This window comes from Gymnodraco acuticeps, unplaced genomic scaffold, assembly GCF_902827175.1.
Source record: "Gymnodraco acuticeps unplaced genomic scaffold, fGymAcu1.1, whole genome shotgun sequence".
NCBI lineage: Eukaryota > Metazoa > Chordata > Actinopteri > Perciformes > Bathydraconidae > Gymnodraco > Gymnodraco acuticeps.
Window position 1 is genome coordinate 9,979 of NW_022990985.1, and position 25,852 is coordinate 35,830.

At 42.0% G+C, this 25,852-nt stretch overlaps 1 protein-coding gene across 3 annotated transcripts; it reads left to right on the forward strand.

Moving 5' to 3' along the window:
• The first annotated feature begins 697 nt into the window (after positions 1 to 697).
• Positions 698 to 23,057, forward strand: arl13b (ADP-ribosylation factor-like 13b). Of its 3 annotated transcripts, none has more exons than XM_034235767.1 (10): positions 698 to 1,066; positions 5,933 to 6,003; positions 8,432 to 8,681; positions 11,337 to 11,442; positions 11,634 to 11,836; positions 12,150 to 12,255; positions 17,043 to 17,184; positions 17,854 to 17,973; positions 20,311 to 20,379; positions 21,835 to 23,057. In XM_034235767.1, exons 1-10 carry the CDS (start codon positions 1,008 to 1,010, stop codon positions 21,903 to 21,905), a joined length of 1,197 nt encoding a protein of 398 aa, XP_034091658.1. In that variant the 5' UTR covers positions 698 to 1,007; the 3' UTR covers positions 21,906 to 23,057. The 3 variants fall into 3 exon arrangements, with proteins under 3 accessions (XP_034091658.1, XP_034091659.1, XP_034091660.1); XM_034235768.1 differs by having other exon boundaries at positions 21,983 to 23,057; XM_034235769.1 differs by lacking the exon at positions 698 to 1,066 and adding an exon at positions 1,642 to 1,761.
• Positions 23,058 to 25,852: the final 2,795 nt, after the last annotated feature.

Consider the following 25,852-nt stretch of genomic DNA (forward strand, 5'->3'; position numbering starts at 1 on the left):
CGTAAACTGAAGGGGAAAAACAAACAAACAATCTTCAATAACTAATCAACTAGAATACAATGGAGATGTGCACCGCTGGTCCCATTAAAACCCACTTAACACAACAGAAATATTACAAAGCCATGCAACGACAATAGCAGAGGACAGCACTTAATGATAAATATACTTAAACTTAATTCACGAGTTCAGCACATCTTTACTACTTAAATAGGAGCCAAAAGGACAACGGCATCATAACTGTCCATTCAGCCAATTAACAGCTGGATCCCAGTTTACAAATAAAGGAAATGACTGTGGCGTTATCTCAGTATCTCATCATACCTGAGTTGAAACAGCTTTTAGGCCTTGTTGATCCGAACTGGGAATTTTTTGCAAAATAACACTCCCTCCTCAAATTGAAGTGACTTCACAAGATGATATGTAGCCCACTGTTACAAAAAAAAGCTCAGAACATATAAAATAATGAATCAAATGTTAAATGTCTTGTTGATGATAAGAGAGTTATAACAGAAAGAGACAGAAAATACCTGCATCAGATGAATGGATCAACTGGATTTGGTGGTAGTAAAAAAAACATTTTAAACTGCAGGTTCTTTAAATGTCCACAAGATGGCGTTCTTTCAACCGCATCTCTTTGGTGGCCGCTGATTGGTTGATCAGATGACGTCAGCACGCCTGCAGCCTAGCAGCAGAAAAGACGACGTAAACAAAGCAGTCAGCTAAGTACCGTTAGCTCTTGTTTCGTGAGTAAAATACGTATTATATCTGATTTAGATTATAAATCAAATACTGGTTTATATTATCAGTGAGCACAGCTACTAATCTGCGTGGTAACAGACTCACTCGTGTGTTGAGATTGAAATCAAACGAGTTAACAAGAAACCGTTAGCTACTTTAGCTTTAGCTAGACACGGATTTATGTATCTATGCAATGGATTTGATTTTGAATAACGTTCATCGATCAGCTGGATAAACACAGAGGTTTGGATTTGATCATATGGACTGAGATGTTTAGTCTGATGGCGAACTGCTGCAACTGGCTCAAACGCTGGCGAGAGCCTGCAAGGTAAATCAAGTTTTATTATTAGTTTTTATTAGTATGTACTGCTGCTGTGTACTTCTACACCACTAGTTCAGAGGTAAATGGTGTACTTTTACTCCTCTAAATGTATTTAATAGCTTTACTTACTTTACAGATTTTGATTAATTATGTTAGACATATATACCAGCTTTGATAACACTTAGATGCATCAGTAATTATAAAACACATCATATATATTATTCTGAAATGGACCAATCTGCACAACGACTACTTTCACTGTCGCTACTTTCACTATATGTTGATGAGAATACTTTTCTACTTTCACTTGAGGAACATTTTGAATGCAGGACTTTTACTGTAACAGAGTATTCCTACACTCTGGTACTTCTACTTTTACTCAAGTACTAGATCTGAGTACTTCTACTTTTACTCAAGTACAAGATCTGAGTACTTCTACTTTTACTCAAGCACAAGATCTGAGTACTTCTACTTTTACTCAAGTACTAGATCTGAGTACTTCTACTTTTACTCAAGTACAAGATCTGAGTACTTCTACTTTTACTGTTTTTAATTGTATTTATGTATTTGACAGGGACAGTGCACATTGATTAACATTTCTGTAAATGCGCCAGAGTTAGCCAACAGGCTATTTACCCTCTGCAGTCCCTGGACAGATGTTGAAAGTCATGCTAAAAAAAAAACATCACTTCAAATGACAGGTAAATACAATCAGCAAAACAACATTCAACATAGATGCTTATATTATGATAAAAAACATATATAAAAACAAAACAAAAATAGATATTCACAAAGATTTGAATAAAGTGCAGGTGTTTTGTTCTCTCGTCGTTACTGGGACTGAGTTCCACTGCAGCTTTAAAAGAAACAGAAGATTGTCTGAATGAACTCTTCCTTAATGGAACAACGCAGTCTCCTCTGGTTGCCCTAGTTACCGCCTACAGGTGTGCGTATGGTGATGTCTGTAACTGAGTATTCCTACACTCTGGTACTTCTACTTTTACTCAAGTACAAGACCTGAGTACTTCTACTTTTACTCAAGTTCAAGATCTGAGTACTTCTACTTTTACTCAAGTACAAGATCTGAGTACTTCTACTTCTACTAGAAGATCTGAGTACTTCTACTTTTACTCAAGTACAAGATCTGAGTACTTCTACTTTTACTCAAGTACAAGACCTGAGTACTTCTACTTTTACTCAAGTTCAAGATCTGAGTACTTCTACTTTTACTCAAGTACAATATCTGAGTATTTCTACTTTTACTCAAGTACAAGATCTGAGTACTTCTACTTTTACTCAAGTACAAGATCTGAGTACTTCTACTTTTACTTAAGTACAAGATCTGAGTACTTCTACTTTTACTCAAGTACAAGATATGAGTACTTTTACTCAAGTACAAGCTCTGAGTACTTTGACTTTTACTCAAGTACAAGATCTGAGTACTTTTACTCAAGTACAAGCTCTGAGTACTTTGACTTTTACTCAAGTACAAGATCTGAGTACTTCTACTTTTACTCAAGTACAAGATCTGAGTACTTCTACTTTTACTCAAGTTCAAGATCTGAGTACTTTGACTTTTACTGAAGTACAAGATCTGAGTACTTTTACTTTTACTCAAGTACAAGACCTGAGTACTTCTACTTCTACTACAAGACCTGAGTACTTCTACTTCTACTCAACTACAAGATCTGAGTACTTTTACTCAAGTACAAGATCTGAGTACTTCTACTTTTACTCAAGTACAAGATCTGAGTACTTTTACTTCTACTACAAGACCTGAGTACTTCTACTTTTACTCAAGTACAAGATCTGAGTACTTCTACTTTTACTCAAGTACAAGACCTGAGTACTTCTACTTTTACTCAAGTACAACATCTGAGTACTTCTACTTTTACTCAAGTACAAGATCTGAGTACTTCTACTTCTACTAGAAGATCTGAGTACTTCTACTTTTACTCAAGTACAAGATCTGAGTACTTCTACTTTTACTCAAGTACAAGATCTGAGTACTTCTACTTTTACTCAAGTACAAGATCTGAGTACTTCTACTTCTACTAGAAGATCTGAGTACTTCTACTTTTACTCAAGTACAAGATCTGAGTACTTCTACTTTTACTCAAGTACAAGACCTGAGTACTTCTACTTTTACTCAAGTTCAAGATCTGAGTACTTCTACTTTTACTCAAGTACAATATCTGAGTATTTCTACTTTTACTCAAGTACAAGATCTGAGTACTTCTACTTTTACTCAAGTACAAGATCTGAGTACTTCTACTTTTACTTAAGTACAAGATCTGAGTACTTCTACTTTTACTCAAGTACAAGATATGAGTACTTTTACTCAAGTACAAGCTCTGAGTACTTTGACTTTTACTCAAGTACAAGCTCTGAGTACTTTGACTTTTACTCAAGTACAAGATCTGAGTACTTCTACTTTTACTCAAGTACAAGATCTGAGTACTTCTACTTTTACTCAAGTTCAAGATCTGAGTACTTTGACTTTTACTGAAGTACAAGATCTGAGTACTTTTACTTTTACTCAAGTACAAGACCTGAGTACTTCTACTTCTACTACAAGACCTGAGTACTTCTACTTCTACTCAACTACAAGATCTGAGTACTTTTACTCAAGTACAAGATCTGAGTACTTCTACTTTTACTCAAGTACAAGATCTGAGTACTTTTACTTCTACTACAAGACCTGAGTACTTCTACTTTTACTCAAGTACAAGATCTGAGTACTTCTACTTTTACTCAAGTAAAAGACCTGAGTACTTCTACTTTTACTCAAGTACAACATCTGAGTACTTCTACTTTTACTCAAGTACAAGATCTGAGTACTTCTACTTCTACTAGAAGATCTGAGTACTTCTACTTTTACTCAAGTACAAGATCTGAGTACTTCTACTTTTACTCAAGTACAAGATCTGAGTACTTCTACTTCTACTAGAAGATCTGAGTACTTCTACTTTTACTCAAGTACAAGATCTGAGTACTTCTACTTTTACTCAAGTACCAGCTCTGAGTACTTCTACTTTTACTCAAGTACAAGATCTGAGTACTTCTACTTTTACTCAAGTACCAGCTCTGAGTACTTCTACTTTTACTCAAGTACAAGATCTGAGTACTTCTACTTTGACTCAAGTACCAGCTCTGAGTACTTCTTCCACCTCTGATGACTGATGTGGTTTATTAGGTTAAAGCAAGTTAATAGAATCCACTGACGATCAGACAGATCTCAGATCAGTGGATTCTGACCAAGGTACAAAGTGGGATATCATTCATCTCAGTCACGCATGTATTGCAGCTCTCTCAGTCACGCATGTATTGCAGCTCTCTCAGTCACGCATGTATTGCAGCTCTCTCAGTCACGCATGTATTGTAGCTCTCTCAGTCACGCATGTATTGCAGCTCTCTCAGTCACGCATGTATTGTAGCTCTCTTAGTCACGCATGTATTGCAGCTCTCTCAGTCACGCATGTATTGCAGCTCTCTTAGTCACGCATGTATTGCAGCTCTCTCAGTCACGCATGTATTGTAGCTCTCTCAGTCACGCATGTATTGTAGCTCTCTCAGTCACGCATGTATTGCAGCTCTCTCAGTCACGCATGTATTGCAGCTCTCTTAGTCACGCATGTATTGCAGCTCTCTCAGTCACGCATGTATTGCAGCTCTCTCAGTCACGCATGTATTGCAGCTCTCTCAGTCACGCATGTATTGTAGCTCTCTCAGTCACGCATGTATTGTAGCTCTCTCAGTCACGCATGTATTGCAGCTCTCTCAGTCACGCATGTATTGCAGCTCTCTCAGTCACGCATGTATTGCAGCTCTCTCGTTCCATCAGACAATACAATCCCAAGGAAGCACTTTGACTATTCTCGAGGGAACAAGGTGCACACGCTTTGCAACACTTTGCAAACACAGAAATGTGCTGACACGTTTCTTGGTGTAAAGGAAGTCGTGTTGAAAGGCGTTTCTAAAAACTGTTCACTTGGTTATTCTTTGACATTTCCATGAAGCAGCAAACAGAATATTAATCAAGGTCATATTTGGTGGCGAAATCAATCTTGAGCTTAATAAACTTCGATTATAGACGACCGTGCTTCCCCTCTGCTCTGCACCCTTATGATGCCTCGGGCTCACAATCCTTACATAAGTGTTTTTACCCGACACCAGACATTAGGTGTGAAGAAGCTAAATGTAATTCAGAGCGTTTATCCACGTGGTTCCTGTGAGGCACCTGATCCTCTGGACTTAGTCAGTAAATCCTCCCCTAATCCGGCAGCAGGTCTGTGCCGCCGCGGGTCTCTTCTTCTGACCGGTTGTTGTGAAGGGTTTGTAGCATGGAGGACAAAGGGCAGACACTTTGCCTCGCCTCGTGTCACCTCATGGAGGCTTGCAGCCAGGGGGCGCCCCGATGAAACCCGCCTGGCTCCAGAGGACAGTTAGATGGATAGTGCGGTTCATGTCTTTTCGGCGCAGGTCGCGAAGTTAAGTATTTACTCAGGAGACAAGACAGTTTTTGTCCGTTTAAAAAGTGTCTCCAGTTCGCCTTTGTTCTTTTGAGAGCAAATATGTGTTTTATTTCTGACACGTTAGTTGGGTTTGAATGAAATCAGATGATGTCCTTGTTTATGCAAACATATAGTAAACAGTGATGGAAATCTTACATACTTTTCATTAAAGTTACACATGCACACAACAAATGCTTTGACGTTAAGAAACGTTGAGATCCTCAACACCTTCTTCCCAAGTGAGTGCATGAAGGTCTGCTGGGTGACTTCCTTTGGTGCCTTTTTTAGGAGGTCTTCGATCATGCATAATGACCAACGCTGATATCTGTGTTCACGTGTGTTCCTTTCCTCCCAACAGGAAAGTGACTCTGGTGATGGTGGGTCTGGATAATGCCGGGAAGACGGCCACAGTACGAGGAATCCAAGGAGGTTAGTACTGTTTGTTAATAACGTGAATTAAGTGTATGTACTGGCTCCCCGTCCGTCAAAGAATCGACTTCAAAGTCCTCCTCATTACTCAACAATCAGGCCCCCCCCCTACCTCACAGACCTGCTGCACCACCACACCCCTTCCCCCCACCTCACAGACCTGCTGCACCACCACACCCCTTCCCCCCACCTCACAGACCTGCTGCACCACCACACCCCTTCCCCCTACCTCACAGACCTGCTGCACCACCACACCCCTTCCCCCTACCTCACAGACCTGCTGCACCACCACACCCCTTCCCTCTACCTCACAGACCTGCTGCACCACCACACCCCTTCCCCCTACCTCACAGACCTGCTACACCACCACACCCCTTCCCCCTACCTCACAGACCTGCTGCACCACCACACCCCCCCCCTACCTCACAGACCTGCTGCACCACCACACCCCTTCCCCCTACCTCACAGACCTGCTGCACCACCACACCCCTTCCCCCCACCTCACAGACCTGCTGCACCACCACACCCCCCCCCCCCTACCTCACAGACCTGCTGCACCCCCTACCTCACAGACCTGCTGCACCACCACACCCCTTCCCCCCTACCTCACAGACCTGCTGCACCACCACACCCCTTTCCCCTACCTCACAGACCTGCTGCACCACCACACCCCTTCCCCCCACCTCACAGACCTGCTGCACCACCACACCCCTTCCCCCCTACCTCACAGACCTGCTGCCCCACCACACCCCCCCCCCCTACCTCACAGACCTGCTGCACCACCACACCCCTTCCCCCTGCCTCACAGACCTGCTGCACCACCACACCCCTTCCCCCTACCTCACAGACCTGCTGCACCACCACGCCCCTTCCCCCCACCTCACAGACCTGCTGCACCACCACACCCCTCCCCCTGCCTCACAGACCTGCTGCACCACCACACCCCTTCCCCCTACCTCACAGACCTGCTGCACCACCACACCCCCCCCCCCCTACCTCACAGACCTGCTGCACCACCACGCCCCTTCCCCCCACCTCACAGACCTGCTGCACCACCACACCCCTCCCCCTGCCTCACAGACCTGCTGCACCACCACACCCCTTCCCCCTACCTCACAGACCTGCTGCACCACCACACCCCCCCCCCCCCCTACCTCACAGACCTGCTGCACCACCACACCCCTCCCCCTGCCTCACAGACCTGCTGCACCACCACACCCCTTCCCCCTACCTCACAGACCTGCTGCACCACCACACCCCTTCCCCCTGCCTCACAGACCTGCTGCACCACCACACCCCCCCCCCCCCCCCCTACCTCACAGACCTGCTGCACCACCACACCCCCCCCCCCCCCCCCTACCTCACAGACCTGCTGCACCACCACACCCCCCCCCCCCCTACCTCACAGACCTGCTGCACCACCACCCCCCCCCCCCCTACCTCACAGACCTGCTGCACCACCACACCCCTTCCCCCTACCTCACAGACCTGCTGCACCACCACACCCCTTCCCCCTACCTCACAGACCTGCTGCACCACCACGCCCCTTCCCTCTACCTCACAGACCTGCTGCACCACCACACCCCTTCCCCCTACCTCACAGACCTGCTGCACCACCACACCCCTTCCCCCTACCTCACAGACCTGCTGCACCACCACACCCCCCCCCCCTACCTCACAGACCTGCTGCACCACCACACCCCCCCCCCCCCTACCTCACAGACCTGCTGCACCACCACACCCCTTCCCCCTACCTCACAGACCTGCTGCACCACCACACCCCTTCCCCCTACCTCACAGACCTGCTGCACCACCACACCCCTTCCCCCTACCTCACAGACCTGCTGCACCACCACACCCCTTCCCCCTACCTCACAGACCTGCTGCACCACCACACCCCTTCCCCCTACCTCACACCCCTGCTGCACCACCACACCCCTTCCCCCTACCTCACAGACCTGCTGCACCACCACGCCCCTTCCCTCTACCTCACAGACCTGCTGCACCACCACACCCCTCCCCGCTGCCTCCGCTCATCAGAAGCCAACCTCCTATCCATCCACCCGCATCAATCACCGGACCTGGGGGGACAGAGCCTTCTCCGTCGCTGCCCCCTCCCTCTGGAACTCACTCCCCCATCAGAGACTGCACTGACCTCACCACCTTCAACACACTCACAAAAACTCACCTCTTCAATCTGGCTTTTAATTGTTTTTGTATTATTTGACTTTAACTTTAACTATATATTTATTTGTTGTTCCTTCCTTTTCTTTTCTCTTCACTATATCTGTAAAGCGTCTTAGAGCACCTGTAAAAGCGCTAACAAATGAAATCTATTATTATTATTATTATAAAGTGTGTTTTTATCAGCACATCCTTCCTGTGCCTCGTCTCTGCTAACACGACCTCTCGTTGCTGCTTCGCGCAGAGAATCCCCAGGATGTGGCTCCCACGGTGGGGTTTTCCAAGGTCGACCTGAAGCAGGGCAAGTTCGAGGTGACCATCTTCGATCTGGGCGGCGGGAAGAGGATCCGGGGCATCTGGAAGAACTACTACTCCGAGTCTCACGGCGTGGTGTTTGTGGTCGACTCCAGCGACGTGCAGAGGATCCAGGAGTTACGGGAGACGATGGCCGAGGTCCTCCAGCACCCTCGCATCGCTGGGAAACCTGTGCTGGTGTGAGTGCTATCGTGCAAGGACATTATACTTAAAGGTCACCTATTATGCAAAATCCACTTGTTCCTGTCTCTTCTACATCAACATGTGTCCCCTCTTCTTCATGTCTCTTCTACATCAACATGTGTCCCCTCTTCTTCATGTCTCTTCTACATCAACATGTGTCCCCTCTTCTTCATGTCTCTTCTACATCAACATGTGTCCCCTCTTCTTCATGTCTCTTCTACATCAACATGTGTCCCCTCTTCTTCATGTCTCTTCTACATCAACATGTGTCCCTTCTTCTTCATGTCTCTTCTACATCAACATGTGTCCCCTCTTCTTCATGTCTCTTCTGCATCAACATGTGTCCCCTCTTCTTCATCAACATGTGTCCCCTCTTCTTCATGTCTCTTCTACATCAACATGTGTCCCCTCTTCTTCATGTCTCTTCTACATCAACATGTGTCCCCTCTTCTTCATGTCTCTTCTACATCAACATGTGTCCCCCTCTTCTTCATGTCTCTTCTGCATCAACATGTGTCCCCTCTTCTTCATCAACATGTGTCCCCTCTTCTTCATGTCTCTTCTACATCAACATGTGTCCCCTCTTCTTCATGTCTCTTCTACATCAACACGTGTCCCCTCTTCTTCATGTCTCTTCTACATCAACATGTGTCCCCTCTTCTCCATGTCTCTTCTACATCAACACGTGTCCCCTCTTCTTCATGTCTCTTCTGCATCAACATGTGTCCCCTCTTCTTCATCAACATGTGTCCCCTCTTCTTCATGTCTCTTCTACATCAACATGTGTCCCCTCTTCTTCATGTCTCTTCTACATCAACATGTGTCCCCTCTTCTTCATGTCTCTTCTACATCAACACGTGTCCCCTCTTCTTCATGTCTCTTCTACATCAACATGTGTCCCCTCTTCTTCATGTCTCTTCTACATCAACATGTGTCCCCTCTTCTTCATGTCTCTTCTACATCAACATGTGTCCCCCTCTTCTTCATGTCTCTTCTACATCAACATGTGTCCCCTCTTCTTCATGTCTCTTCTACATCAACATGTGTCCCCTCTTCCTCATGTCTCTTCTACATCAACATGTGTCCCCTCTTCTTCATGTCTCTTCTACATCAACATGTGTCCCCTCTTCTCCATGTCTCTTCTTCATGTCTCTTCTACATCAACATGTGTCCCCTCTTCTTCATGTCTCTTCTACATCAACATGTGTCCCCTCTTCTTCATGTCTCTTCTACATCAACATGTGTCCCCTCTGTGGAAAGAGACTCTGAAAGTTTCAGGAACAAAGATTCTCTCTCTTTTTTATCCATTTCTATAAAAACCTGTCTGAAAATGAGCTGATCAGATTTTGGCCACGTTATGATGTCATAACGATGTTTTCTCTTGTGTAACCATTAGCCAATCAGCACCAAGGTACCCCCCCCCCCCTTATCACCTGAATCTCCTCCTAGAGCACCATTGAGTTCTTTGTAACCAAATCTCTCTCAGAGGGGCGTGGGGAGGGGCTCCTTATTTTCATCTAAAGTAACGGCCCCTACACACGGCGGCGTGCGTTACCGCTTGGCGGTGGGCGTGTCTGAAGCTTGGGGATTTTTTACGAACAACGTGACCAACATGAATGTCCCGCCCCGGACATACAAAGCAAAGCATTCACGCTACATCCATGCTGGCTAAATATACTGTCTATGCTTGCTAGCTGTCCATTCAAACGAAGTAAACTGGATATAAACTCCCCAAACAGGCGAAAACCTACCAGTTTCACCCACTGTCTCTGCCACCTCCCCCCATGCCTGGCTCCTCCGGTTTGTATCCCTGTATGTAAAGAGGGACTGGTCATCTAGTACCGGGTGATTCCCTAACGCCACGATAATTTCCTCCTCCATTTTTTGACACATGGGAAATAACTGCGGTCTGGCTCTCCCAACATACACACGGTTTGATTGGCTAGCGCTTGAACTGTCAGATTTGCATACGCGGGATTTGATTGGCTGACGCCTCCGTCGAGGCGGCAAAAGTAGAACATTGCTCTACTTTTGCAGCGAGAGAAGCTACGCTTTGCTCCCACAATGCAGTTCGGCGAATCGTGACGTCACCCCATTCAAAGTGAATGGGCAGAAGCGTTGAAGCGGCAACGCACGCCGCTGTGTGTAGGGGCCGTAACAGACAGAGAATCAGCACTTTGGAAACAGGGCTGAAACAGAGGGGATTATGGGTAATGCTGCAATGATCTGTTTGGTGTTTCAGCCAATCAGAGACAGGCTCTGTATATATCTGAGACCTGTAATATATTGATGAAGAAGAGGAGAATAGAGGACCTTTAAAACTACTCTAACAAGTGAAAGATGAGTTGATCACAGAGAAATTGGTTCACCGAGAAGTCTGAAAACGAAAAAAAGAGTAATCAGTAATCGGGACACCCAGCATACATTGAGACACACAGCATTTCTTCAGCTAGTCAGATGGTGTTTTATTCAAACAAGTCATATTTCCATAAGCTTTCCAGCCACTAACACTTGTGCAGAGATTGAGTTCAACAGCTGTCCCTGCAGCTTGAGCTCCTCTGGTCGAGTCACATGAGAGGGATTGTATTTATTTAGCTTTTCCTACTCGACGTTAATCACGAATATCTCCTTATTCCTCTCTGTGCTCGCAGGCTTGCCAACAAACAGGACCAGGAGGGAGCGCTGGCTGAAGCCGACATCATTGAGAACCTGTCGTTAGAGAAGCTTGTTAACGAGAACAAGTGTCTCTGTCAGATCGTAAGTGTTTGTGCACCTGTTGTGGAAACGCCACTTGAATTTCATCAAGGGCATTGAACTGCAGTTTCCCCCCAAACACACACAAAGGGCCAGTTCATTCTCCTTCTTTAGTACGTCTGCTTTTCACCCAAAGTGTCTCATAAAACTAAATCTTTTTCTGAGAGGTTTCCTAATATACATCCGTCCCCCAGGAGCCATGCTCGGCCGTTCTGGGTTACGGCAAAAAGGTCGACAAGTCCATCAAGAAGGGCCTGAAGTGGCTCCTCAACAACATTGCCAAAGACTACGAGGCCATTACTGAGCGCGTGCAGAAAGACACGGCGGAGCAGCGCGCTCAGGAGGAACAGGACAAGAAGGAGAGGGCGGAGAGGGTGAGGAGGATACGACAGGAGAGGTGAGGATCACGAAGGGGCCGTAAGAAAATCAAAAATCGATGAGATAACATTTCAGCAATAAAGCCCTCCAAAAAAATCAAGAAACGAGCTTTTGAAGTTTTAAATACGCAATCTTGTAAATACACTAAATACATTTTGGTTTACGATGCTTAAAAGTTTTTCCAAAGTTCTTCACTCTAACTTTTATAGTCTCTAAGAACCCTGGATATTGCATTTTGTTTCGATCGAGGGGAAAACTCCCCCTGACTGGTTATTAAATCTCAAAGCGTTGCATCATTGAGCTTCAAAGTGAACGTGGTGTTGTGTCCGTAGGGAGCGAGAAGAGGCAGAGCGCGAGGGAAGGCCCATCGAGGAAGAGGAGCTCGCCGAGGAAATCATCCCAAATCCCTTTCAGCCAATCCGCAACGTGATCTCTGTGGTGTGTGTGAGCACAAGTACACACATCCTTTACTCAAGTAGAAGTACAGATACTCGTTTTTAAAAATACTCTGGTAGAAGTAGAAGTACTGACTAAACTTCTTTCCTCAAGTGAAAGTAAAGAACTTTGAAATGTACTTCAGTAAAAAGTACCCATAACTAGCAGCTGCTTTAAAGAGTACCTGACCTCCCTTTATATTAATAGAACAATAATGTCATTGTTAGCTAATGAATGTTTCCATGCTGAACAACGGCAACATGACAACGTTTCCATTGGTCCCTCTTCTTTAGAGAAGACCAGGAAATGATGGATACACGGATCGTGTTCAAATCAATAGGCACGCAATGACTCTAAAGAATAATGATCACGCATCAAACACACATTCAGACTAAAGGAACCAGCTGTTTGGAAAATGAGAGAAGTAGAAAGTACAGGTATTTGTGTTCAACATGTAAGAAGTAGAAAGTACAGGTATTTGAGTTCAACATGTAAGAAGTAGAAAGTACAGGTATTTGAGTTCAACATGTAAGAAGTAGAAAGTACAGGTATTTGGGTTCAACATGTGAGAAGTAGAAAGTACAGGTATTTGGGTTCAACATGTGAGAAGTAGAAAGTACAAGTATTTGGGTTCAACATGTAAGAAGTAGAAAGTACAGGTATTTGAGTTCAACATGTAAGAAGTAGAAAGTACAGGTATTTGGGTTCAACATGTGAGAAGTAGAAAGTACAGGTATTTGTGTTCAAAATGTAAGAAGTAGAAAGTACAGGTATTTGAGTTCAACATGTGAGAAGTAGAAAGTACAGGTATTTGAGTTCAACATGTGAGAAGTAGAAAGTACAGGTATTTGTGTTCAACATGTAAGAAGTAGAAAGTACAAGTATTTGAGTTCAACATGTAAGAAGTAGAAAGTACAGGTATTTGGGTTCAACATGTAAGAAGTAGAAAGTACAGGTATTTGAGTTCAACATGTAAGAAGTAGAAAGTACAGGTATTTGTGTTCAAAATGTAAGAAGTAGAAAGTACAGGTATTAGTGTTCAAAATGTAAGAAGTAGAAAGTACAGGTATTTGAGTTCAACATGTGAGAAGTAGAAAGTACAGGTATTTGAGTTCAACATGTGAGAAGTAGAAAGTACAGGTATTTGTGTTCAACATGTAAGAAGTAGAAAGTACAAGTATTTGAGTTCAACATGTAAGAAGTAGAAAGTACAGGTATTTGGGTTCAACATGTAAGAAGTAGAAAGTACAGGTATTTGAGTTCAACATGTAAGAAGTAGAAATTACAGGTATTTGTGTTCAACATGTAAGAAGTAGAAAGTACAGGTATTTGAGTTCAACATGTAAGAAGTAGAAAGTACAGGTATTTGAGTTCAACATGGAAGAAGTAGAAAGTACAGGTATTTGGGTTCAACATGTGAGAAGTAGAAAGTACAGGTATTTGTGTTCAACATGTAAGAAGTAGAAAGTACAGGTATTTGAGTTCAACATGTAAGAAGTAGAAAGTACAGGTATTTGGGTTCAACATGTGAGAAGTAGAAAGTACAGGTATTTGAGTTCAACATGTAAGAAGTAGAAAGTACAGGTATTTGAGTTCAACATGTAAGAAGTAGAAAGTACAGGTATTTGGGTTCAACATGTAAGAAGTAGAAAGTACAGGTATTTGTGTTCAACATGTAAGAAGTAGAAAGTACAGGTATTTGAGTTCAACATGTAAGAAGTAGAAAGTACAGGTATTTGAGTTCAACATGTAAGAAGTAGAAAGTACAGGTATTTGGGTTCAACATGTAAGAAGTAGAAAGTACAGGTATTTGTGTTCAAAGTGTAAGAAGTAGAAAGTACAAGTATTTGAGTTCAACATGTGAGAAGTAGAAAGTACAGGTATTTGAGTTCAACATGTGAGAAGTAGAAAGTACAGGTATTTGAGTTCAACATGTAAGAAGTAGAAAGTACAGGTATTTGGGTTCAATATGTAAGAAGTAGAAAGTACAGGTATTTGGGTTCAACATGTAAGAAGTAGAAAGTACAGGTATTTGAGTTCAACATGTAAGAAGTAGAAAGTACAGGTATTTGGGTTCAACATGTAAGAAGTAGAAAGTACAGGTATTTGTGTTCAACATGTAAGAAGTAGAAAGTACAGGTATTTGAGTTCAACATGTAAGAAGTAGAAAGTACAGGTATTTGAGTTCAACATGTAAGAAGTAGAAAGTACAGGTATTTGGGTTCAACATGTAAGAAGTAGAAAGTACAGGTATTTGTGTTCAAAGTGTAAGAAGTAGAAAGTACAAGTATTTGAGTTCAACATGTGAGAAGTAGAAAGTACAGGTATTTGTGTTCAACATGTAAGAAGTAGAAAGTACAGGTATTTGAGTTCAACATGTGAGAAGTAGAAAGTACAGGTATTTGGGTTCAACATGTGAGAAGTAGAAAGTACAGGTATTTGAGTTCAACATGTAAGAAGTAGAAAGTACAGGTATTTGGGTTCAACATGTAAGAAGTAGAAAGTACAGGTATTTGTGTTCAACATGTAAGAAGTAGAAAGTACAGGTATTTGAGTTCAACATGTAAGAAGTAGAAAGTACAGGTATTTGGGTTCAACATAAGAAGTAGAAAGTACAGGTATTTGTGTTCAACATGTAAGAAGTAGAAAGTACAGGTATTTGTGTTCAACATGTAAGAAGTAGAAAGTACAGGTATTTGTGTTCAATATGTAAGAAGTAGAAAGTACAGGTATTTGGGTTCAACATGTAAGAAGTAGAAAGTACAGGTATTTGGGTTCAACATGTAAGAAGTAGAAAGTTCAGGTATTTGAGTTCAACATGTAAGAAGTAGAAAGTACAGGTATTTGGGTTCAACATGTGAGAAGTAGAAAGTTCAGGTATTTGAGTTCAACATGTGAGAAGTAGAAAGTACAGGTATTTGAGTTCAACATGTAAGAAGTAGAAAGTACAGGTATTTGGGTTCAACATGTGAGAAGTAGAAAGTACAGGTATTTGAGTTCAACATGTAAGAAGTAGAAAGTACAGGTATTTGTGTTCAACATGTAAGAAGTAGAAAGTACAGGTATTTGTGTTCAACATGTAAGAAGTAGAAAGTACAGGTATTTGAGTTCAACATGTGAGAAGTAGAAAGTACAGGTATTTGGGTTCAACATGTGAGAAGTAGAAAGTACAGGTATTTGTGTTCAACATGTAAGAAGTAGAAAGTACAGGTATTTGTGTTCAACATGTAAGAAGTAGAAAGTACAGGTATTTGTGTTCAACATGTAAGAAGTAGAAAGTACAGGTATTTGTGTTCAACATGTGAGAAGTAGAAAGTACAGGTATTTGAGTTCAACATGTAAGAAGTAGAAAGTACAGGTATTTGTGTTCAACATGTAAGAAGTAGAAAGTACAGGTATTTGTGTTCAACATGTAAGAAGTAGAAAGTACAGGTATTTGTGTTCAACATGTAAGAAGTAGAAAGTACAGGTATTTGTGTTCAACATGTAAGAAGTAGAAAGTACAGGTATTTGTGTTCAACATGTAAGAAGTAGAAAGTACAGGTATTTGTGTTCAACATGTAAGAAGTAGAAAGTACAGGTATTTGTGTTCAACATGTGAGAAGTAGAAAGTACAGGTATTTGAGTTCAACATGTAAGAAGTAGAAAGTACAGGTATTAGAGTTCAACATGTAAGAAGTAGAAAGTACAGGTATTAGAGTTCAACATGTAAGAAGTAGAAAGTACAGGTATTTGTGTTCAACATGTAAGAAGTAGAAAGTACAGGTATTTGAGTTCAACATGTAAGAAGTAGAAAGTACAGGTATTTGTGTTCAACATGTAAGAAGTAGAAAGTACAGGTATTTGAGTTCAACATGTAAGAAGTAGAAAGTACAGGTATTTGAGTTCAACATGTAAGAAGTAGAAAGTACAGGTATTTGTGTTCAACATGTAAGAAGTAGAAAGTACAGGTATTTGAGTTCAACATGTAAGAAGTAGAAAGTACAGGTATTTGAGTTCAACATGTAAGAAGTAGAAAGTACAGGTATTTGAGTTCAACATGTAAGAAGTAGAAAGTACAGGTATTTGTGTTCAACATGTAAGAAGTAGAAAGTACAGGTATTTGGGTTCAACATGTAAGAAGTAGAAAGTACAGGTATTTGTGTTCAACATGTAAGAAGTAGAAAGTACAGGTATTTGAGTTCAACATGTGAGAAGTAGAAAGTACAGGTATTTGAGTTCAACATGTAAGAAGTAGAAAGTACAGGTATTTGTGTTCAACATGTAAGAAGTAGAAAGTACAGGTATTTGAGTTTAACATGTAAGAAGTAGAAAGTACAGGTATTTGAGTTCAACATGCAAGAAGTAGAAAGTACAGGTATTTGAGTTTAACATGTAAGAAGTAGAAAGTACAGGTATTTGAGTTCAACATGCAAGAAGTAGAAAGTACAGGTATTTGTGTTCAACATGTAAGAAGTAGAAAGTACAGGTATTTGTGTTCAACATGTAAGAAGTCCAAGTAAAAAGTCGTCAGAAAAATAAGTAGTTGAGTAAAGTACTGATACCAGATACTTAAGTACAGTAACGAAGTATTTGTACTCCACTACTTCCCACCTCTGACTGATAAAGGGGGTTTTCTGAGTTTTTCCAAAAGACAGATATCGTGTGTCTCGCTTGAAGAAGAGAAAAAACGACTAGCTTTTTCTTGGTGTTTTTTAGTCTCCAGCTAAAACACCAAGAATCCAATACAGTTTTTAGGCTTTCTGGTAAAACAACTATCGCTGATAATGTGCCTTTGTGTCTCTTTTTAGAATGATGGCAAAGAGATGGAGAGGAGGGAGGTCCGGACCAACAGCCCGAAGAGAGATGCAGATCACGAGGAAGAGGAGGATGAGGATGAAAACGACGAAGAGCCGAACGACACGAGACAAACGCCGGAAAATCCCACAGCAGGTGATCCACTTTAAATGTTCCCGACTGACTCTCAATGATTTCAATCGCTTGGCAAATAGTTTCTAAAACGTGATTTGTGCCAAGAGTTTTATTTAGAAGTCAAAACGACAGATAATTCACAATCTCTGTCGATGTGAAAATAACGCTTTTTGAAGTCAGAAGTCTCGTAGATAAATAAAAAGCTTTGAAAACAAATCCAACAAATAAGCGGAGATTATTCAAAGTGAGATATGTTTTTATTAAATTAAGCAACTGTCTCATATTTATCCTCCTCTTCTTCAATGCGCTCAGATTACTGGTGTCTGAGAGATAAATATAATTACACATTAAGATGAGAAGGGATAACAAGATGGTCAAAAGTAAGTAGTCAAAGCTGAAGGGAAGGAGCCATCTTTTATTGAATTGATGTGAGACGATTTGAACATCTGGACTTTCTTTATCAACTCGTCGGTCTCATGCATTTTAATTCTCTCTGTCCTGTTTTTTTATTAAGTACAAGTCCTGTCTATGTTTGTCAGATTATCTCAGACACACAAAGCGTCTCACTCACACACACACACACACACACACACACACACACACACACACACACACACACACACACACACACACACACACACACACTGTGAGTCTGTGTCATCAAAGTAAAAACTGCTCTCCTCACATCAGCCTCAACAGGTGATCAAGAGAGGAAGAAGACGACGAGGAAGCTTCACCTGAAGAGGAAACACAGAGTCGACCCTCTGAGGACGGAGGAGGGTCCTGCAGAGAGTCCCCCCCCCCGACCAGGTCAGTCTTTAAAAGTATTTTAAACTCAAATACCTGTACTTTCTACTTCTTACATGTTGAACTCAAATACCTGTACTTTCTACTTCTTACATGTTGAACACAAATACCTGTACTTTCTACTTCTTACATGTTGAACTCAAATACCTGTACTTTCTACTTCTTACATGTTGAACTCAAATACCTGTACTTTCTACTTCTTACATGTTGAACTCAAATACCTGTACTTTCTACTTCTCACATGTTGAACACAAATACCTGTACTTTCTACTTCTTACATGTTGAACTCAAATACCTGTACTTTCTACTTCTTACATGTTGAACTCAAATACCTGTACTTTCTACTTCTTACATGTTGAACTCAAATACCTGTACTTTCTACTTCTTACATGTTGAACACAAATACCTGTACTTTCTACTTCTTACATGTTGAACTCAAATACCTGTACTTTCTACTTCTTACATGTTGAACTCAAATACCTGTACTTTCTACTTCTTACATGTTGAACACAAATACCTGTACTTTCTACTTCTCACATGTTGAACTCAAATACCTGTACTTTCTACTTCTCACATGTTGAACACAAATACCTGTACTTTCTACTTCTTACATGTTGAACTCAAATACCTGTACTTTCTACTTCTTACATGTTGAACTCAAATACCTGTACTTTCTACTTCTTACATGTTGAACTCAAATACCTGTACTTTCTACTTCTTACATGTTGAACACAAATACCTTATTATAGTATTTTTAAACACGAGTATCTGCACTTCTACTTGAGGAAAGGATGTGTGTACTTTTGCCCTCTCTGCTTATGTAGCTTCTAATTAAATCTCTCTAAAAATAACCTTTAATTTGAATATGTGCAGCAGCTTCACTTTAAAACATATCCCCCTCAGCTGGAGGCTCTTACTGTGAAGCAGCTTCAGAAAATGCAGTGTATTCGTCACCCTTTAGAAATGTGCAATTCCACAATATAGTATAGTATTTTAAAAGCATACATTTTTCTACACAGCTATGAACTAAGTGGAGAAATGTGCCATTATATTATCAGCTAGCTAGCGAGTGTCTGTGCAAACCTTTTACCTGATGATGAAATAGTGATATTGAATGGTATGTGAATTAATCTTCCTATCCAGCGTCTCTCTAGCTATAGATCGTAGTGTTGTGTATCCTCTAAAGCACGGGTGTCCTAACTACATTTTGAATCGGCCCTCACTCAGCAACGTATACAAAACGTCTGCTTGTCTTATATTGTACTTCTTAAATATATATCAACTATATTACACAGTATTCATGTGTTTATAATAAGCCAGATTTTCAAATAAATTCAATTAAAGTTGAAAACATGTTCGAACAAATCTAAGTAGATAAGAAAAAAGCCCAATGACACATTCACATAACAAGCTTGAAATAGACCCTTCATGTAATCAGCAATCTGAAGCTTCTGTTTGAGGAACGAGCTGCTCACTCAACCCTCTGGAGAGCTGTTTGAGGAACGAGCTGCTCACTCAACCCTCTGGAGAGCTGGGAGCTGGTTTCCTTACAGCATTTCCTTCTTTCAGTCTTTATTTCGAACAGATTAAAAAATAACAAATGTGATAAACAGAATACCGTATTGTTATAATACAGTATTTATCCACATTCATGGTAATATTTGTATTCAACAAAAAAAAGTCTTCATATTAATAATAATAATAAATCATATGTGTCCGAAAGGGAGCAGGAGGAAGCAAATGCTTATTCATTCCCACCCCTTACTTGATCAATGATTGTCCTTTAAATCATTATTCAAGTTATTCCTACATACATTTACATTTATACAAACATGTCTCATCTTCAATCACCTTCTTCATTCTCATAGTTTTCCCCAAAAGTGTTTCTGTGCATCCTTTTAAACTGAATGCTGCTTGTGCTTTGTTTGAACTCCTGCTCCAAACCATTCCATAAAGTCACCCCACAGATTGTTAAACTCATACTTCTCAGAGTTGTTCTGACCTTGAGTTTAAAATGTAGATTTCCTCTCAGATGATACCCCACCCTCTCTGTCTACGAACAATGTTTTTAATGTCCTAGGAAGTAGATTATGTCTGGCTCTGTACATGATTTTCCAAGTATCAAGAATAATTGACTTACATTGGATTGACTTTTCCAACTTATGACAGAACTTATGAGGCAATAGCCCTTTTTCTGTATGTGGCCCTCGTGAAAAAAGTTTGGACCCCCCTGCTCTAAAGTGACATCAAGTCTGAGATGGACCCGAACCTGAGCCTCACTTCTGACTTCCTTCCTTTTCGATGTGTCCTGCTCACTGTGTGTTCATTTTGTTTCTCCAGTGGGATGGGCAACTCCTAAAGCGTCTAGGCTGCCAAAACTAGAGCCCCTCGGAGACTCGAGACATTCTGGTAAAGGCGCCGGCGATGTCCGCTCGTTCTTCACCCCTCACCGTTAACCAACCATTACTTCCTCCTTTTTGCCAAATCCACTAACCCCGTCATAAAATAAAAGCACTCATCATCAGTTTGAGGAGTGTGTGGTGGTTGTGTACGAAGGAAACCATGACGATGTGTGTCGACTTTAAATAAGCATGTCTTTCTCTCTCATCTCACCAGGTGTGTGTGTGAGACTGTGTGTGTGTGTGAGAGACTGTGTGTGTGACACTGTCTGTGAGAGAGTGTGTGTGTGAGACTGTGTGAGAGACTGTGTGTGTGTGTGTTTGAGACTGTGTGTGAGAGAGAGAGAGAGAGAGTGTGTGTGTGTGTGAGACTGTGTGTGTGACACTGTCTGTGAGAGAGTGTGTGTGTGTGTGTGTGTGTGTGTGTATGTGTGTGTGTGTGAGAGACTGTGTGTGCGTGTGTTTGAGACTGTGTGTGAGAGAGAGAGTGTGTGTGTGTGTGTGTTTGAGACTGTGTGTGTGAGACTGTCTGTGAGAGAGTGTGTGTGTGTGTGTGTGTTTGAGACTGTCTGTGAGAGAGTGTGTGTGTGTGTTTGAGACTGTGTGTGAGACTGTCTGTGAGAGAGTGTGTGTGTGTGTGTTTGAGACTGTCTGTGAGAGAGTGTGTGTGTGTGTGTTTGAGACTGTCTGTGAGAGAGTGTGTGTGTGTGTGTTTGAGACTGTGTGTGTGTGTGTGTGTGTGTATGTGTGTGTTTGAGACTGTGTGAGAGAGAGTGTGTGTGTGTGTGTGTGAGTGTGTTTGAGACTGTCTGTGAGAGAGTGTGTGTGTGTGTTTGAGACTGTGTGTGTGTGGGTGTATGCGTGTGTTTGAGACTGTGTGTGAGAGAGAGAGAGTGTGTGTGTGTGTGTGTTTGAGACTGTCTGTGAGAGAGAGAGTGTGTGTTTGAGACTGTGTGTGAGAGAGAGAGTGTGTGTGTGTTTGAGTCGCTTTGTGTGTGTGTGTTTGAGACTGTGTGTGTGTGTGTGTGTGTGTGTTTGAGACTGTGAGAGAGAGTGTGTGTGTGTGTGCGTGTGTGTTTGAGACGCTTTGTGTGTGTGAGAGAGACTCTGTGTGTGTGAGACTGTCTGTGAGCGAGAGAGAGTGTGTGTGTGCGTGCCTGTGTGTTTGATTCGCTTTGTGTGTGTGTGTGTGTGTGTGTGTGTGTGTGTGTGTGTGTGTGTGTGTGTGTGTGTGGTGTGTGTGTGTGTGTGTGTGTGTGTGTGTGTGTGTGTGTGTGTGTGTGTGTGTGTGTGGATCCTGCATGTCGACAAAGACTTATTGTTTCTGTGTTTTCTCCACATCCCATCTCCTGCTTTCAGTGTTATAGCGAGATCTCTAATTGATTTCTCTTGCAGGCCTTTTCTCTGGATGTAGTCGTTTTCTAACTTAGTCAAATCCTTTTTCCCCTCCTCCCTCCTTACACAGAATTTCACAAGAAGCCTCTCCCTCCTCTCGCCAAGCGGCCGAACGGCGACTCTCACGACATCGTTTTTTAAACTTCCTGTTACCGATTGAGCTCGTCCAATCATGGCTCTCTCTCCCTCCTTTCTTTTTGTTTGCTTTCTGTCTCAAGCGAGCGCCGTGTAGACGCCAAACTCAGAGACTCCTGAGGCGCCGAAGACTACGAAACCCAGGAGCATCATGGGAAATAAAGTGCTGATGGGAAGCAGCTTACCCAGGAGCATCATGGGAAATGAAGTGCTGATGGGAAGCAGCTTCACAAACGGACGCGATTGAGTGACGGTGCTTTCTTTAGACTGACATTTTCTACTGTTATCAGTGTTAGACGGTACATGTGTCCCACAGAAAGGCTTTTAATTGACTCAGAATGTAAATATGTCCGCTCTAACCTTATATATGTTTATGTCTGTTTCTGAATAATGGATTTGTACACACACGCCGCCATTAAACAATGACCATATATTTGCACCTTCGGTTTTGTAGTGTAGACAAAAGGTGTTTTGATATCTCGGAGGTTAAGTGGCTTTTCACAGCTCAGTGCTTTAAATCTGATATTTTTTAACGGTGGGAACAGTTTCCCTTTTTACAAAACAAGCAGACATGTGTGTGTGATTCGCCGCACTTCGCTGTACATGGAGAAATAAATACACTACATTATTGTTGTTAAAAGGTCAATTTTAGAGATGAGTGTCCTGACATTTCACTTTTTGTCTCATAAGGGATTTGTATTTATTGTTTAAAATGTAAACATATATTTGTCTACAGGGCTACAGATTGTTTACTCTGTGTATCTGCTTTGAAAGTGATATTTCTCTCGAGGCAGACTCCTCCTCTGCTGCTGTTTTTGTTCCAGCTTTTCCCGCACCCATTTTCACTTTGATAAAAATCTGAAAATAGCTATAAAATCTCAATAAGCACAAATCAGGATGAAAGAACTTGGAAAGCCAACATTGCCCCAGTTTAGAGTTTGCAGGAAGGGAGGAGAACATTTCTTCGTCTGGAACCGCCAATACTGGGTCAGAAGAACACATGATGTGCAGAAGAGGGAAATATCACTTTAAAAACATTGAATCCTGTATTTCAGATCCACAGCACTCACTCTCTGTTCATGAGCTAGATGTTTGAAGAAATATTTTTTCTACGCAGTTTGGATTTTATAACCGCACAATAAAATATGTTTTTCCGTATTTTCTTCTCGACTGATTGTTTCTACGTCATGAGCAGCTGGATTGGAAGTGTTTGTTTTATGTTTGGTTCATCACACAGCACCTGCTGAGCGAACACCTGCGTGCTGATGGTTTATTCAGTATTTCTGCAGCTTGAAATCATAAAAATGATGATTATTGTTATGACTGAACACTGTCACTGTCAGAAAGGTGATCTCGCGGGGAAATAGAGATATTTGGGATGTTTTAAGGGGAAATTAAGCATTTATATTAAAAAGCAATCTTCCAGTCATAGTGTAGCAACCACACACAACAGATGATGCTGATTGGTTTGAATTTAAATCATATTTTTGCTATTAACCTTAAAATAATTTACTTTTATGGGACTTTTTGAAACCATATTACAAAATTATTCACAAAAGCGTAATAAAAAACAACATAACGTACTGTAAGATGAAAGCATTATAAAAAGCGTACAAATTAGGTAATATATTAAAATAATACAATTATAATTGGCTGTTGGACAAAGCAAGGAATTGCCGTCTTTTGATTAGTTTGGGGGGAAATGTCACGTTGCCTGATTAACGTTTTATGACAACAGCAAACCCAATGAACTCACAAACACACTCATTCCCAGTCCGGTCACAGAGTACAGTAATGATTTGTCACAAATACAAATGAAACAGCCCAGGGGTAAAGCATTTTTCAACGTGCTTGTAATAAAACAAGCAAAGCTGCTTAAATGAGCCTGGAGAAAATTAACACCTGTAACAAAATGATGGATTATGTGAAAATGTGTTTTTAGAAAGAAGCTGTGAGATTGAACCCGCTTGTTGACAAAGTCATTACACATCTTCAGAGTACAGAGACATATCTGCCAGGACTTTATTAGGACTAACATCAGGAAATGTATCTCCAGAGAGAGGTAGTAATGATTTTTTATAATTGTAAACAGTGCGTGACAGGTTTAGAAATGAGTTTCCTTTCCAAATAAAAATCCACCGCTCCTCATTTAGACATTCAAACATCTGCTCGCAGCTCCTACAGGCCATGTCACCGGCATCCAGGACATTGCAATAATGTGTCGTCTCATTACTGTGCTCCCTGTTGTCGATATACAGACAGGCTTCATTTAGGTGAGTGATGTCATGATGTGGAGCCCTGCAGGACATCGAGGAGCAGCAGATGCACCGCTGCCCTTAAGCAGATGCTTTCAAACCATCAATCCGCCGCTCATTATGCACACACTCCTCCGGATCAATCTGTTACGTCGAGTCCATTCCAGGAGCCATTCTGTGATGAAGTGTTGTAATTTACACTTTTCTACCGCGAACCCCAAGTCTGCATCTGTTTCAGTTACTCAGATAACCCAGAATGCCTTTCAGGAAAAGTCTGCAGAGAGGAAGAGAGGACGTTTTCATGTCAGGGAAAAGTCAGCGTCATTATGTGGCTTATACAATTGTTAAAAATGGCCCCAAGCATGAGGAAGCTGCAGGATTACAAGAAGATGTGGCATTGCATTTTAGTCTGAGGATTCTCTCAGTGGAGGAAATGGTCTCTTCAACAATGGATGTGTCCTTTTGCAAATGTAGGTGCAGAGGGAACATGTTCTGCTATCAAACCATATCATTGCTGTGTCCTTTTGTTTGATCCTGGTCAGATTTTGTCTGATTTTGATTGACGTTTTGATTGGCTAGTTGTAGAAAAGTTGCCTGATTGTATTGATTTTCATGCAGACCGATGAGAGAGTCTGATTAGAACAGTTATAAAGACTTTGGGACTTCCTGTGCGCCAGAGCATTGACGTACGTGATCACCTATTATCCTCTGATACTTCATAACTTCAGGTAAAACTTCTTGAACGTGCAATTATTCGTCTGATATTGATATTTTCTTATCAAGCTCCACATTTGTGGAATCAGCTTCCAGTTTGTGTTCGGGCGGCAGACACCCTATCCGTTTTTAAGAGTGCGCTTAAGACCTTCCTTTTTGATAAAGCTTATAGTTAGGGCTGATTAGATTCAGCCCCTAGTTTTGCTGATAGAGGCTTAGTTTGTCGGGGGACATCTTCCTTCTTCCTTCTCTCTGTCTGTACCTGTGTACTCTCATGTTCCGATTAACCCAGCTTCCCCACATGTCTTTCTTTTTGGTGTCTATATACGCCGGGATCCGGAGTCATGGATGATCCTGCGCTCCTGTGTCCTGGATCGCGAGCCCTGGATCTTGAGTCGTGGCTGTGGTCCTGGATCATAGGTCCTGGATGGATATCCTCGTGGATTCATCTTCCTATTATACACACATGCATTTCCAAACATTTGGTCTACCTATGTTTCAAAATGTATTATCTTTTCAATTTACACACGGCATCTATTGCACGTCTGTCCGTCCTGGGAGAGGGATCCCTCCTCTGTTGCTCTCCCTGAGGTTTCTCCCATGTTCCCTTTAAACTGTGGGTTTTCTCTGGAAGTTTTTCCTTGTACGATGTGAGGGTCTAAGGATAGAGGGTCTAAGGACAGAGGGTCTGAGGACAGAGGGTCTAAGGACAGAGGGTCTGAGGACAGAGGGTCTGAGGACAGAGGGTCTAAGGACAGAGGGTCTGAGGACAGAGGGTCTGAGGACAGAGGGTCTGAGGACAGAGGGTCTAAGGTCAGAGGGTCTAAGGACAGAGGGTCTAAGGACAGAGGGTCTGAGGACAGAGGGTCTGAGGACAGAGGGTCTAAGGACAGAGGGTCTGAGGACAGAGGGTCTAAGGACAGAGGGTCTGAGGACAGAGGGTCTGAGGACAGAGGGTCTAAGGACAGAGGGTCTGAGGACAGA

Excerpts from the sequence above, each read along its gene's own strand:
- arl13b (XM_034235767.1), top strand. The coding sequence starts at position 1,008 with ATGTTTAGTCTGATGGCGAACTGCTGCAACTGGCTCAAACGCTGGCGA. Across the intron at positions 11,837-12,149 it reads AGGAGGATACGACAGGAGAG|GGAGCGAGAAGAGGCAGAGC; the intron begins GTGAGGATCACG and ends TTGTGTCCGTAG. Across the intron at positions 12,256-17,042 it reads TCCGCAACGTGATCTCTGTG|AATGATGGCAAAGAGATGGA; the intron begins GTGTGTGTGAGC and ends GTCTCTTTTTAG.